At 38.5% G+C, this 16379-nt stretch overlaps 1 protein-coding gene across 1 annotated transcript in view; it reads left to right on the plus strand.

Moving 5' to 3' along the window:
* The first annotated feature begins 5369 nt into the window (after positions 1–5369).
* The window catches only part of LOC146802516 (uncharacterized), a 48433-nt gene continuing 37423 nt past the window's right edge, over positions 5370–16379 (plus strand). Inside the window, exons 1-2 of the mRNA XM_085623764.1 lie at positions 5370–5479; positions 9859–15553. Coding sequence (XP_085479890.1) covers positions 9902–15553 — 5652 coding nt within the window. The 5' untranslated portion in view covers positions 5370–5479; positions 9859–9901. The remainder of the gene's footprint in view (positions 5480–9858; positions 15554–16379) is intronic.

Genomic DNA, 16379 nt, shown 5'->3' on the forward strand with positions numbered 1-16379 from the left:
ACATTCATATTGCGGCTCACACATCACACCACAAAGCTTGTCCCACAGTGGCTGATTGTGCTGTCTGCACTGCCCGGGTCTTTCCACCACCCTTGGGAAAACCGAGCCAGTTTCACTTTCGCCCGCTCTGCTCTCAATTCACACAAGGTCCCGGCTTTCTCGCAGGTCGTAGGCTGTGACTCTGCCCCACGGCCTCCCGCTGGCCGCTCGTTCGGGATCCAGACTTTTTCAATCTGTGCCCCAGCTGTTCTGGTGTCACCCTTGTCGCTTTGAAGCAGTTTTGCCACCGGATTAATGAAAGGAGTAGAGGGGAAATCTTTGCCGACCTCGGAGCTCTCTTAGACTGTGGCCATTTTCGTTGGCTGCTAACCATGCCCCCCTCTCTTGCCATTCTTGCATGAGCAATGAACATTACCTGATGACAAGGCTTGTCATGTTATTGTTTTAACATCACTGACATGAGAAGTATGCATGGAGCAACTTGTTGTGTTGATCATTGAAGGTGCTACTGGTAATGTACAAATGTTAGTGTGTATTGCTGGATACACAGCATGAGGACACTGATGTAACAGGGTAGACATCATATCTCTTTGAATGTCCTCTGAAAGTCATTACACAAGAGTAGGTTGCACTGTTCGTCACTATCTAGGATGAGGCCCATCTACTCTACAAGACTTGTGATGCAGGAGACATGTGATTAGGCAAATTAGAGTCTCCACTTACGTCCCCTGTATCATTACTTTTAAATGCATAGTTTGAGTACCATGCTGTACCCTGGATTGTTTTATCTGTACTCATCAAGGATTTTGCTGGCTGAATCAGTGAGCCAGTGAGAGTGTTGTGTAATGATGCCTGCTGTAGTATTGAGTTGGTGGAAATAGTTGGGTGTAAAGCGGAGGAGTGCCAGGGGTTGTGTCTGCACACTATCCGGCAAAATACTGCTTGTACCTAGCAGGTTTCCATGGATGATAATGGACATGTTTTCTGCTTTACAATGTTGCATTTCATGAGGCAAACATGTGGTGCAGCCTATTATCGACACATGTTAGGGAGCACTTTGTTGAATATAGTTTTTCCCTGGATGATATTGGTACAGCTATTTATGTCACGCATACCACTGACTGTGGTGTTGTGTCTTGGCGTCCACACTGTACTGTTACATGAATCATACATGATATTAGGCCGGTTTGCACAAAACCATTTCATGATAAGAATTTGTACATTGCTTGAGAGATGTAACATTGTGTGACATTAACATTTCTTCTTAGAGGCATACTTGTCTATGTGTTGAACTGTGCTCTGCAGGTGTGTTGCTATTTAGATTGTTGTAGTTCTGCTGAAGTGCAAACGTACACACATCATACAAATGACATGTGTGAATGTCCAGTCATAATCCAGATCTAGTTGGTGCACCTTCTGGGGGCTATGATGAATCATTTCATCAACGTATGACACTAAACAAGGTCAGTTCCTTTTGTTATATGTTGCATGTTGTTGGGATGTTATTGCTGTACTGATTGTATTCCCTGTAGCACTTCACTAATGTGTATGTATGTTCTCTGTTTTGGGTGTGTGAACACACAGATAGAGTTCTTTGCAGAGGATGTAGCCCATTCTACCCCTCATTGCCATGAAGCAAGCTTGTTGTGGTGCATGTGACATAGACAAAACATTGACATTGCCTTGGCAGGTACATGGTCCTACATACACGTTGTTGTGTGCTGCTGTCTAGCAATTTGTACTATGCTAGGCATTTATGTAATTGTTTGTGCTTATGTGACAACAGCATTGGCAGATCATTGCTGTGTTGTAGAATGAGACATGCACAGTGGATGATGCATGTCATGTGACTATTGATCATTACAATGGCACATGTGTCTGCTTTTGAGTTATTCCCAAATTCATTTGTTGTTTCACTGTGTGTGCTTGGTATTTGGGGCATTCCCAGAACTGTGTTGACACAAAAGTTATTGTATCTGTACTATCATCTGTATCTTCATCCTCCACACCCAGAAGTGGATGCAGTACAGATCTGCAATGTATATTTGATACTTTTGTCACTCACCTTTATTCATGTGCCATTGGTTTCACATATATGTTTGATTGTACATATTATGATGGGTTCTAGCTATGTGGGCACAGCTACAATGACGCATCAGACATACAGTGTTTGTTGTACTACACTCTTGTATATCATCAGACATCTATGTGCTCCCAGGATGATAGTACACACACATATTGATTGTCACATTGATTTGCTCATATGTCCAATGCGTTGTAACAACCCTAATCTTCATTTAATCAATGTTCTGTCCACTGCTATATGTGATAGCTTTGTGGCACATATTTTTAGTTACCTTTCACTTAACAGGTATATGAACTTTTTAAGGACTAAACCATGCATGCAAGACTTTTGTGTAGTGATATTTTGTTTCCCAGAGTAACATTGGGTGTGTATTTTTTCAGATAAAACCATGTGATGGCATCTTTGTTTGTTGTCATTATGTAAAAGAATTTCTTATGATTTGATTGCTATTCCTGCAGCAGAAGCTATGGTGTGTCTAGCATCTGCCTCTTCGTCCTGGCCATCCGCTGTGTTGTCCTGCTTCTCCTGGTCTTCATCCAATGGCGTGTTTGTGTGTACTCAAATATTATGCAGAATGCAACATGTCATTATGATCTTGCAAACAAGTTCAGGACTGTACAGGAGTCTAGGCACCGAAACCTGGATTTGAGGACTCCAAATGTCTGTTCAACAATGGCCCTTGTGCATCCCAGTGCAACGTTGTAGTCTCTCTCAGCCTGTGTGTGGGTCACTTTGATGGGCATTATCAGCAATGGTGAGAGTGCACATCCTCGATCACCTGAAACATATTAAAGAGCTATGTCTCCATTGGCACATGTGCCTGAATGCGCATCCACCTTGACTTTTTGATGATTACTATGTTGGAACATCACCTATGTACCTCATTGGGAGTGATTGTGGCGAGGTTAGCTGAGAGTGAAAATCCTTGTATGCTAAACGTTGAACTCATTGTGGGCTCTTTACATCCAGCTTGCCGCCAAGGTGGGTCAGGGTCTAAGTGACAGTGGCACTGATAACTGGTGCACCTGACTTACTGGGACATGTGAAGGCAACATAAATATGCATTGATGTACTTGTGCATGAGCTGACTTATACTCTGCATGTATGCATGTTGTGGTAAACTTACTGAGAAACAGAGAGGGTCCCTAACTAACATACATGGATTTGGAGAAGAAAGCAGCAAAATCACAGAATAAGAAGAAACAAAAACTTCTCCAAAACACTTCCATATAATAACTGGCAATATGTCCATGAAATATATATATATATATATATATATATATATATATATATATATATATATATATATATATATATATATATATATATATATATATATATATATATATATATATATATATATATATATATATATATATATATATATATATATTACCTACTGGCGGTCGCCAGTAGGTAGTTATAGTTAGGACCACGTTTCCATAGGAAAACCTCAACATTCTATTTTGAATAACTTTGGCGCCGGTCGACGAATCCTCGCGAATTTCTCAAAATAGGTGGGGCGCTACGCTCCGCTCCTACCCTGAAAGTCTCGGGGGGATCCGTCAAGCGGGGGCTGAGATAAAAGGGGGGTCCCAAAACGCGTTTTTCCCATGCATTTTTCCATAGGACCTTTAGACAGGGCTACAGCCCGAACGGCTGAACAGAATTACTAGAAATTTGGCAGAGAGGTAGTCCGTAGGTCAAGGAAGTGCCTTTTGTAGGTTTGGTGTAAATCAGTTCAGTTGATTTTGAGAAAATAGCCTTTAAATCAATATATATATCTGAGCCAGCTTACGGTACGCTTACCGTACGCTTACGGTAAGCGTACGGTGGCGTGCGCGAGCGCGATTCTGATTGGCTCTTAGATCTTAGTAAACATTCGAATCGGCCGAAACCAGGAAGCGGCGGCCGCCATTTTGTGTATTTCACTCTGAAAAAAAAGAGTGAAAACAAGGAAAGGGGGCAATGAGGAGAGTTACAGACCCCCTAACAATTGTAAGGGGGTCAAAGAAGGACAGAAAAGTACAAAAAAAACATTTATTGATTTTAAAAAAAATCACGGGGTACGCGTACGGTAAGCTCACGGTAAGCGTACGGTAAAAAAAATAAAAATAAATAAATGAAAATCAGATTTAAGAGTTTAGAAATTAGGGAGCTCTAAAAAGAGCTGTTGTGTTTATGGAGTCATTTTTTTAGTGGTACCTACAAGTAAGTACCGATGCAGAGTCTAAGGTTCAAGAGGAAGACTCTGTTCCCTTCATCATTGAAGTGCACACCATCTCCTCTATAAATGTCTTGCATGTCGTAACGCAAGTTGTTGTGGTAAATGGCACCCATACCATAGTCACGGAGGAAAGCAGAAACAGATTTGTTGACGTGCTTTCTTGCTTTGTCAATCTGTGGACAGAAATGATTGGACCAGTTCCATTTTTGCCTTTGGCATATGTTGGAAAACACAAAGGCAGTTTTAGGGAAAAGTGTAAACAGTTGTGCAAAGGTGTCCTTCATAAGCATTTCCAGACCTACCCCAGTCAAAGTGCCTAGGTCATTGCCACCACAGTGCACTATTATGAGGTCAGGGTGTTGGATTTGCATGAAGGATTTCACCAATGGCATCAATTGGTGCCACTTTAACCCTCTCTGACCAATCCATTTAATGTCTACATTTGGCAAAGCAAGGTCTCTCACCATATCTGTTTTCTCTGCAAACTTTTCACTCCAGAAGACATAGCTGTGCCCTACAATCCACACTGTGAACATCTTCAAAGGAGAACTGGATGCACTCAGGAGGTGTCTTTCAGTAGAATGGCAATATGAAAAGAAAGACAGTTTGGAAATGGAGGCATACATATTTTTTACAAAACAAAAAGAACTGATTGGCTGTTTCATACCATTCTAGAAAAAAAACTAGGCTGTATGTGAAAATTAATAGAAGCATGTTTTGTATTGGTACAAAAAAATGTGTAACCAAAGAACAGTACTATGGATTTGCAGTTAGGTTTGAAAAGTCAAGCACTCTTGCTCTGTGGAATTGAAACATTGTGTGTCGAACTTCTGACCTAACTGCACACAGCAGTGTTCCATGAGCTGTTGCTATGGTAGCAGGCAGAAGTCAAGTTGGGGGAAGGGTACTAGGCAGAAGTCAAGTTGGGGGCAGGGTACTTTTGGAAAAGGGTTGGTTTTCAACCAATAGAAATGTGTCATTACATTTGAAAAAAAGGGGGAAGCACTGAGATTTGAAACTTACATGTATATGTGTGGAAAAATAGAGGGAAAGTTTGCCATTATCTGGTTCTGCTGAGAGGAGAGAGGTGTACAGAACAGAGATCCTGGCTCTGATAATCTGCTGTTTGAGTGACACATTTCTTTCACAACTAACTAATTTTAAAGGTGAGTTTACAGTTTGAGAGGGGATGTATGTGGTAACTTAAGAAATGAATAATAGAAATGGGAATTGTTTTTGTTGTAGTTACACATGGTGGATTCATAATGTGTCAGTCTGTAAAAGAGATTTTCACTTGGCCCGAAAAAAAAAGAGCAGTAAGTGTGCTTTCAAATTGGCAAAGAAATTTCGTTTTGGCACTAATGTGAAAACATGACTGTGTGTGCATAGAAGAATTATAGGCAGAAATGTATTGCGTCTTGCTCTGGTGATTTCACAGTTGCAGTAGATGGAAAAGAGGAGCGAATTTTTGGGGGAAGAAGCAGAGGTTTAGCACACACCCATGTGCTTGCCATGTATAGTCATGCACAGTAATTAGAAGCGAGTGGGGTTTTCAGGTTTAAGTCTGTAATGCAAATACATTCAGCATCACTAAGGCTGGTTGCCCCTGCTGGAGTGTAGGCAGTCACAGAGAATGCACACGGTGGTGGTCTGAAAAAAAAACAGCTTGGACATGTGCATTTAAATAAATTTTAAAAAAAAGGTTTCAGAATGTGTCAGTCTGTAAAAGTGATTTCAAAGTGTAAAAAGAGATTTTCACTTGGCCCGAAAAAAAAAGAGCAGTAAGTGTGCTTTCAAATTGGCAAAGAAATTTCGTTTTGGCACTAATGTGAAAACATGACTCTGTGTGCATAGAAGAATTATAGGCAGAAATGTATTGCGTCTTGCTCTGGTGATTTCACAGTTGCAGTAGATGGAAAAGAGGAGCGAATTTTTGGGGGAAGAAGCAGAGGTTTAGCACACACCCATGTGCTTGCCATGTATAGTCATGCACAGTAATTAGAAGCGAGTGGGGTTTTCAGGTTTCAGTCTGTAATGCAAATACATTCAGCATCACTAAGGCTGGTTGCCCCTGCTGGAGTGTAGGCAGTCACAGAGAATACACACGGTGGTGGTCTGAAAAAAAAACAGCTTGGACATGTGCATTTAAATAAATTTAAAAAAAAAGGTTTCAGAATGTGTCAGTCTGTAAAAGTGATTTCAAAGTGTAAAAAGAGATTTTCACTTGGCCCGAAAAAAAAAGAGCAGTAAGTGTGCTTTCAAATTGGCAAAGAAATTTCGTTTTGGCACTAATGTGAAAACATGACTCTGTGTGCATAGAAGAATTATAGGCAGAAATGTATTGCGTCTTGCTCTGGTGATTTCACAGTTGCAGTAGATGGAAAAGTGGAGCGAATTTTTGGGGGAAGAAGCAGAGGTTTAGCACACACCCATGTGCTTGCCATGTATAGTCATGCACAGTAATTAGAAGCGAGTGGGGTTTTCAGGTTTAAGTCTGTAATGCAAATACATTCAGCATCACTAAGGCTGGTTGCCCCTGCTGGAGTGTAGGCAGTCACAGAGAATACACACGGTGGTGGTCTGAAAAAAAAACAGCTTGGACATGTGCATTTAAATAAATTTAAAAAAAAGGTTTCAGAATGTGTCAGTCTGTAAAAGTGATTTCAAAGTGTAAAAAGAGATTTTCACTTGGCCCGAAAAAAAAAGAGCAGTAAGTGTGCTTTCAAATTGGCAAAGAAATTTCGTTTTGGCACTAATGTGAAAACATGACTCTGTGTGCATAGAAGAATTATAGGCAGAAATGTATTGCGTCTTGCTCTGGTGATTTCACAGTTGCAGTAGATGGAAAAGAGGAGCGAATTTTTGGGGGAAGAAGCAGAGGTTTAGCACACACCCATGTGCTTGACATGTATAGTCATGCACAGTAATTAGAAGCGAGTGGGGTTTTCAGGTTTAAGTCTGTAATGCAAATACATTCAGCATCACTAAGGCTGGTTGCCCCTGCTGGAGTGTAGGCAGTCACAGAGAATACACACGGTGGTGGTCTGAAAAAAAAACAGCTTGGACATGTGCATTTAAATAAATTTAAAAAAAAGGTTTCAGAATGTGTCAGTCTGTAAAAGTGATTTCAAAGTGTAAAAAGAGATTTTCACTTGGCCCGAAAAAAAAAGAGCAGTAAGTGTGCTTTCAAATTGGCAAAGAAATTTCGTTTTGGCACTAATGTGAAAACATGACTCTGTGTGCATAGAAGAATTATAGGCAGAAATGTATTGCGTCTTGCTCTGGTGATTTCACAGTTGCAGTAGATGGAAAAGAGGAGCGAATTTTTGGGGGAAGAAGCAGAGGTTTAGCACACACCCATGTGCTTGCCATGTATAGTCATGCACAGTAATTAGAAGCGAGTGGGGTTTTCAGGTTTAAGTCTGTAATGCAAATACATTCAGCATCACTAAGGCTGGTTGCCCCTGCTGGAGTGTAGGCAGTCACAGAGAATACACACGGTGGTGGTCTGAAAAAAAAACAGCTTGGACATGTGCATTTAAATAAATTTAAAAAAAAAGGTTTCAGAATGTGTCAGTCTGTAAAAGTGATTTCAAATTGAAAAAAGAGATATACACTTGCCCCCGAAAAAAAAAGAGCAGTAAGTGTGCTTTCAAATTGGCAAAGAAATTTCGTTTTGGGACTAATGTGAAAACATGACTCTGTGTGCATAGAAGAATTATAGGCAGAAATGTATTGCGTCTTGCTCTGGTGATTTCACAGTTGCAGTAGATGGAAAAGAGGAGCGAATTTTTGGGGGAAGAAGCAGAGGTTTAGCACACACCCATGTGCTTGCCATGTATAGTCATGCACAGTAATTAGAAGCGAGTGGGGTTTTCAGGTTTAAGTCTGTAATGCAAATACATTCAGCATCACTAAGGCTGTTTGCCCCTGCTGGAGTGTAGGCAGTCACAGAGAATGCACACGGTGGTGGTCTGAAAAAAAAACTGCTTGGACATGTGCATTTAAATAAATTAAAAAAAAAGGTTTCAGAATGTGTCAGTCTGTAAAAGTGATTTCAAAGTGTAAAAAGAGATTTTCACTTGGCCCCGAAAAAAAAAGAGCAGTAAGTGTGCTTTCAAATTGGCAAAGAAATTTCGTTTTGGCACTAATGTGAAAACATGACTCTGTGTGCATAGAAGAATTATAGGCAGAAATGTATTGCGTCTTGCTCTGGTGATTTCACAGTTGCAGTAGATGGAAAAGAGGAGCGAATTTTGGGGGGAAGAAGCAGAGGTTTAGCACACACCCATGTGCTTGCCATGTATAGTCATGCACAGTAATTAGAAGCGAGTGGGGTTTTCAGGTTTAAGTCTGTAATGCAAATACATTCAGCATCACTAAGGCTGGTTGCCCCTGCTGGAGTGTAGGCAGTCACAGAGAATGCACACGGTGGTGGTCTGAAAAAAAAACTGCTTGGACATGTGCATTTAAATAAATTAAAAAAAAAGGTTTCAGAATGTGTCAGTCTGTAAAAGTGATTTCAAATTGAAAAAAGAGATATACACTTGCCCCCGAAAAAAAAAGAGCAGTAAGTGTGCTTTCAAATTGGCAAAGAAATTTCGTTTTGGCACTAATGTGAAAACATGACTCTGTGTGCATAGAAGAATTATAGGCAGAAATGTATTGCGTCTTGCTCTGGTGATTTCACAGTTGCAGTAGATGGAAAAGAGGAGCGAATTTTTGGGGGAAGAAGCAGAGGTTTAGCACACACCCATGTGCTTGCCATGTATAGTCATGCACAGTAATTAGAAGCGAGTGGGGTTTTCAGGTTTAAGTCTGTAATGCAAATACATTCAGCATCACTAAGGCTGGTTGCCCCTGCTGGAGTGTAGGCAGTCACAGAGAATACACACGGTGGTGGTCTGAAAAAAAAACAGCTTGGACATGTGCATTTAAATAAATTTAAAAAAAAAGGTTTCAGAATGTGTCAGTCTGTAAAAGTGATTTCAAAGTGTAAAAAGAGATTTTCACTTGGCCCGAAAAAAAAAGAGCAGTAAGTGTGCTTTCAAATTGGCAAAGAAATTTCGTTTTGGCACTAATGTGAAAACATGACTCTGTGTGCATAGAAGAATTATAGGCAGAAATGTATTGCGTCTTGCTCTGGTGATTTCACAGTTGCAGTAGATGGAAAAGAGGAGCGAATTTTTGGGGGAAGAAGCAGAGGTTTAGCACACACCCATGTGCTTGCCATGTATAGTCATGCACAGTAATTAGAAGCGAGTGGGGTTTTCAGGTTTAAGTCTGTAATGCAAATACATTCAGCATCACTAAGGCTGGTTGCCCCTGCTGGAGTGTAGGCAGTCACAGAGAATACACACGGTGGTGGTCTGAAAAAAAAACAGCTTGGTTTCATAATGTGACAGTTTGTTATACAGATTTTCACTTGCCCAAAAAAAAAGAGGAGTTTGTGTGCATTCAAATTGGCAAAGAAATTTCGTTTTGTGACTATTGTGAAAAGAAATGTAGTAATATATTTAAATTCAATAAAGAATTTTTTTTTTAGTTTTTTTGCAGGTATTGCTGAAGAACAGTGAACAAAATTTAAGATGCCTACAAAATCTCGAGTTCAAAAAACGCTAAAAAAAAAACTATATTTGAGGACAACTGGAGGACCAAAGTTAGTAGAAGATGCTGATGTTGGGAAAAAGAAAAAATCTTCTGGTAAGCAAAAAAGACAATTCCTAAACAAAATATTGAAAACAAACAAAAATGTACAAAATGTCTGTTCTCGGAAAAATGTAACAAAACCTACAGAACAGCAAAAAATTGAGGATTTAGTTAATGCAAATATACCTTCTGCAATTGAAAAGTTTAACATAAACAGAAAAACAGCATTTAAAGAGATACGTAGAAAAATGTTTCAGAGAAGAGTTATGTCCAATTTGATAAAGGATATAAAGAAATATAAGCAAAAGGCTAAATATTATAAGAGAAAAAAAGAAATTGAAGCCATTGCAGCAAAGGCATTAGAATTAAAAAGGAAACTATTCATATTAATTTTGAATAGGATGCGTACATTAGATAAAATGGTTAATGTACTGAAATCACAAAGCAAAAGCAAAAGAGTAGTGAACAGAACAAATTTTTGTAAAGTGTTTTTAGGAAAGTGGATGCATAGCTCAAGTAGTGAACCTTTTTTTAATGAAGAGAGCTATTTTCAAAGTAATAGTTTGCTGCATGCAGTTGACACCAGAGGTCGTTCATACGAAGTAAAAAATGGTTGCATAATGGAGAAGGAGATAATGGTTCCAAGAGATGAGGTACAAGTGATGGCAGATGAGGCAATGGGGAGACGTCCTAAAGCCCCAGTGTACACTTGGAATTGTAGTAGTATTTGCACTGTGCGTCAGGAATCTATTGACAGATTTCGAGAGTTTCTAAGAGAATATAGTAAAAAAAGTGTAAAACAAAAGATTAAGGTGCTTCAAAGTCTGGATCCATGCAGAGTGAGAGAGAATACTGGTTTGCAGGGTCATTCTCTTGCTTGTCTATCTAGAAAAGTGTGCAATAGTGTTTTCCATCATTTTAGGATGCTGGCTGTTCATCATACTGAAATGAGAAAGTTTGTGAGACGGTTGTATTTTGCCAAAAGTCCAGCAATAAAGTTAAATGAATTGAATAGGGCTCTGTTCCGAGGAACGGTATCAGATGTAGAGAAGGTTGTTGATGAAATTCAGTTTTGTTACTTTGGTCCTGAACAAAACAGTGCAGAGAAGGACACAGTAAATGAGGCAGAAGTGGAAGAGAATGTAGAACCTTGTGTAAGTAAGACATTTAATGATCACATAACAAAATTTGCAATAGTCTCTAATGAAAGACCAAATGTTACTTGTATTTGTTGCCGCAGAACTCATTATAGAAAACAAACTAGGAATGTTGATCTCTACAGAAAGAGTGAAAATGAAGATAATTATAAGTGGATGGATTTTGCAACATATATATTTCTTGAAAATTGTTTTGAATTGGGTGAAGATCAGCGTATTTGTAAATACTGCTACAACAAGTTAGAGGAAAATAGAATGCCGACCAGAGCTGTACATAATAATTTAGAATTGGATGCTATTCCTGCTGAACTTTCTGAATTAAATACATATGAGTCTATACTCATTCAATGTGTTCATCCGTTCCAGACCATAGTACGTATGGAGCCCAAAACTGGTAAATTACCTCCTTCAGATTTAGTGAGAGGTTTAAAAGGTAGAGTGGTGTATTTGCCCTTGGATTTGAAAAAAAATATGGAAACTATTGATGCGGATACTTTGGAAACTGAACCATTAATTATTCTGGTTAATGGTGTACCTACAAAGAATAAGAAGATTTGGCAGGAGCTGGTAGATGTGCGGAAAGTACAAAGAGCAAATTTGTATTTGAAAAAAAATAACAAATGGTATGAATCAATTTATATAGTAGAAGAAGAAGAAGAAGAAGATTTACAAGGAGATACAGAAACACCAAGTGGACAAATTGAAAAAGTGGACAAGTCAAAGGAAGAAGAAATTTATGAACATTTTAGCATACATCCTCTCCATTCGAAAGAAGTTATGGGAGACAATATTGATCTCTTTCAGATGAAGAAAGCAAAAGGAAATCCCGTGAGTGTATGGGAGGAGAGCTTGGAAGCTCGATGTTTTCCCCAGCTGTTTCCTAAAGGAAAAGGAGGACGATACGATGAACGTCCGGAACAGATTCCAGCTTCTGAGTATCGGACTACAAGACTATATGCTGAAGATCCCAGATTTCGACAAAGTATCCCTTATTTGTTCCATCTTTTATTTGAAAGCGACTTGTCTGCACTGTCTTATGCAGTAAATCACATTTTAAAAAGTGGAGTACATTTACAAAATGTGTCTGCTAAGGATTTTATGGAGAAAGTGCAGCACCGAGATGATCATTTGGAAACACAACTGATCAATCTGATGGCTTGTCAGCGTGGGACAAATGAATATTGGTACCGACGCCATGGTGAACTAAAATGCATGTTACGCAATTTAGGAACACCAACATGGTTCCTTACCCTAAGCTGCGCCGAGTACGCTTGGGATGATTTACTGGATTTTCTACGAGAGGCCAATTCAAACATTGAAAACATCGAATACAAGACAGCAGGAGAACTGTGCTCATTGGATCCGGTTAATGTTTGCAGATATTTCAATCATAGATTTGAGGCTATGATGTCCTTCATCTGCAATAAAAAAAATCCACCCCTTGGAGAAGTAGTGGATTTCTTTTGGAGAAAAGAGTACCAGGCAAGAGGTGCTCCTCATATTCATATGCTGCTGTGGATCAAGGATGCCCCAAAGTTTGGAACAGATACTGATGAAGCAGTGTTATCTTACATTGAAGAATATGCAACATGTGCTATACCTAAAAGCACAGAAGAGTACAAGTTAAAGGAGCAAGTTCTACGTTTCCAAAGTCATCGGTGTGGAAAATACTGTCGACGGAAATACAAGAGCAAAGAAAAATACTACACTAAATGTCGATTTGGATTTCCTAGACCTGTTCTTACAAATGGAAGAGTCAACAGTTTTATGTCAGCTGTGAGACATACTATCACAAGAAAATCACCTAAGAATACCTACAACCTTAAAAGAAAAGAAGAATCAAAAAATATAAATGACTACAACCCAGTCATTTTATCCATGTGGAACGCTAACATGGATATACAGTATGTTGCTGACAATTCCATTGCTGTTGCTCGATATGTAACGTCTTACATTACGAAATCAGAAAAAACAGAATTGAAGGAAATGTGGGAAGAGATTTCTCACGAGAAGACTGTCAGTAAGAAGCTGTACAGTTTCAGTTTGAAGATGTTATCGCATCGAGAAATTGGATCCTACGAATGTTCAGATAGATTATCTTCTGCAAGTCTCTACTCGAAGTCAAGAAGAATAATTTGGGCAAGTTTAGGCCTTGCAGCAATGAGAAATCGGGTACTGAAATCTGTTGGAGAAATTGAATATTTGGCACAGTTCGAACCTGAAAGTACAGATATATTGAAAACAAACATGTTGGACACATATTATCCCAAGAGAAGTCATCATCTGGAGAACATGTGTCTCTATGAAGTGCTGCAGAACTACATTTATTCACGGAAAGCTGCAGAAGACATCAATAATGGAAAATATAAAGTCGTTGGTGAAGAAGGATGTTTGGTGAAGCAAACCAAAGGAAGTTTGATAAATCACCGGAAGCTGAGTTGCGACACTACCGACAAGAAAGAATTTTACTACTTGGCTCTTTTACAGTTGTTTAAACCATGGCGTTCAGAGGATGAACTACTGGGAGAATTCCAGAGCTATGAAGATTCTTTTAATGCTTGCAAAGACAGCATACAATGCAGTACATTCTCAACTTATCTGCAAATGTTAAATGAAGAAATTGAACAGGAAACTACAATTGCAGCAGAAATTGCTAGAGACAGTTCTCAGGACAGCCAAAGTTCAGGAACATACAGTCAAGATCCCCTAGGACAACCAATCGTTGAAAATGAAGCATCAATAGCCATGAATGAAGTGGAAACGGCTATGAATCAAGCTCAAGAAGAATTTATAGACTTAGAAAATTTGGAAAGACAACTGAATCAAGAGCAGCAACAAATTTATGAAGAGATCAAAAACAAAATTGAACACGGATTTCTACATGAAAAAAAAGAGTGCTCATGCACATCATTTCATCCAATCAGGATGTATGTAAGCGGACAAGCTGGCACTGGAAAAAGTTTCCTAATTAAAGTCATCAGAAGCTACCTAAAGCAAAAAACAGATTCTACTTTGTCTTGTGTGGTTACTGCTCCAACTGGGTTAGCAGCATATAACATAAAAGGAATCACCTTACATCGTTTGCTAATGTTACCAGTGGAGCATGAGAACAAAATACAATTCAACAAGCTAACTGGAGAAGCATGCTTGGAAGTTTCAAGAGTATTGAAGAAGATGCAAGTTCTCATTATTGATGAGGTGAGCATGGTATCAAACTTAATGCTTGCCTTTGTGCATTTAAGAATGCAGCAAATTTTGAAGACAGACTATGACGTGTTATTTGGTGGAAAACACGTCATCGTTTTTGGGGATCTTTTGCAACTTACTCCGGTTAAAGGACAACCAGTGTTTAATACTGTGACACATGAAGACACGAAGAAGTCATTGGGAAGCATCGGTAATACAAATATTTGGTCCTTCTTTGAGTACAAGGAACTTACAACTAATATGAGGCAAGCAAACGATGAAGAATATGGAAGTATTCTGAAAGATATCAGGATTGGACTACTCACAGAAGCTGGCAAAAAAGCATTACAGACTCGGCTGCTACATAATTTATTTCCAAAGGAAGAAATAGTTGCAGAGAAGATATACAAGAACATTGCAGAAAACAAAAGTGTCATCTGCTTAATGCCAACTCTACGTGAATGCTCAATATTCAATGAGGAGCTTTTGAAATTGGAAAAGGAAGAGATCATGAAATTGGAAGCAGTGGACAAAATTGAGGATGGAAGAATTACTGTCACAGTAACAGGCAAACTGAAAAATAAATTGGACTCACTAGAGAAGAACATCTCCAAAACAGCAGGATTAGAAAAAAATCTATATGTTTGCATGAACTGTAGAGTGTTTTTAAGGAGAAATTTGGATGTTGAAAAAGGCTTAGTAAATGGAGCGATGGGAAGAGTTGTGGGTTTTATTAATTATCAGAAAAAAGATGGAATTGAATGGTTAAAAATAAAATTTGATCAGATAGAGGAAGTTAAAGACATTTGTCGTTGTTCAGTTCGTTTCATGCTTGTGAAAGACTTATATGTACGTAGGAAGCAGTTTCCGTTTTCTCTAGCATATGCTGTAACTATTCACAAGTCTCAAGGATTGACTGTAGATTGTGCATTTGTGAACATTGGATCTAGTGTGTTCAAAGAAGGTATGGCATATGTTGCTTTGTCACGAGTCAAAACATTATCAGGTTTATTCATGATAGACTTCGATGACTCAAAAGTTAGTGCTGATACAAACTGTGTAAAGGAGTATAATAGATTAAGAAGAAGCTATGCTCCTCATTTAGGTCAGTATCCTGTGTTGGAGAAACGTGTAGTTTCTCGTAAAAGGAGAAATGAGAATATCTGTAATGAAGATGTAGAGAAGAGGAAAAAAAAGAGGAGTGATGTAATTGCAAGCAAAAAGAATAAGGAAAATGAAGAACAGGTTGTAGGATGTCATTTTGAAAATAGCTCTGGTGTCAACTGCTACGCAAATGTAGTGCTGAATGTTGCTTTTTATCTGGAAAGTTTGCAAGAGCAGATAATAATAAATCAGGGAAAAAGATTCTGTTCAGAGCTCAGTCTCCTTTTTCAAAAGCTGAGTAAAGATAAAACTCAAATAGAAAGTGCTACTGATATTAGAAAACTTTTAGATGTATGTTCAGGACGAACACAGTTTTCTCAAAATGAACAGCAAGATGCTCACGAATTTTTGATGTATTTTCTTCAGGTAGTGGAAGAAGAAGGAGTTCCCATTGACATTTTTTTTGGTCTCTCTTATAAATGGGAACATAGTTGTGATAATTGTTATAATATAAGTGGTTCTATTGTTGATAATGAAAGGTTTATTTATTTGACATTGCCAGAGAGTAAAACAGTCACTTTTGCAAACTTAGTTAAAGATGCTAATCATAGCATGAAATGTGGTGAGTGTAATTCTGACATGTTATCAACATTAATTTTAAGGGAATACGGACAGTATGTAATTTTAATGATGCAACGATGTAGAGCTGATGGTTCAAAATTGGATACTTTAATAAAGAAGTTTACAGGACAGCAATTATCAATTTCAGGAAAAACTTTTGTAACTGTTGCAATAATTTTCCATGATGGACCTACTGTTACTTCTGGACATTACACAGTTTATCTAAAATGTGAAAAAGGATGGACACTGTGTAATGATTCCCAATTGATTTTCAAACAACGTTTGCCTTTTGATTTAGCAAATTCCTATCTAATCTTCCTGAAACCTAAATTTTAGAGAGACTTGGCAA

The sequence above is a fragment of the Triturus cristatus genome, chromosome 8 (genome assembly GCF_964204655.1).
Source record: "Triturus cristatus chromosome 8, aTriCri1.1, whole genome shotgun sequence".
Taxonomy (NCBI): Eukaryota; Metazoa; Chordata; class Amphibia; order Caudata; family Salamandridae; genus Triturus; species Triturus cristatus.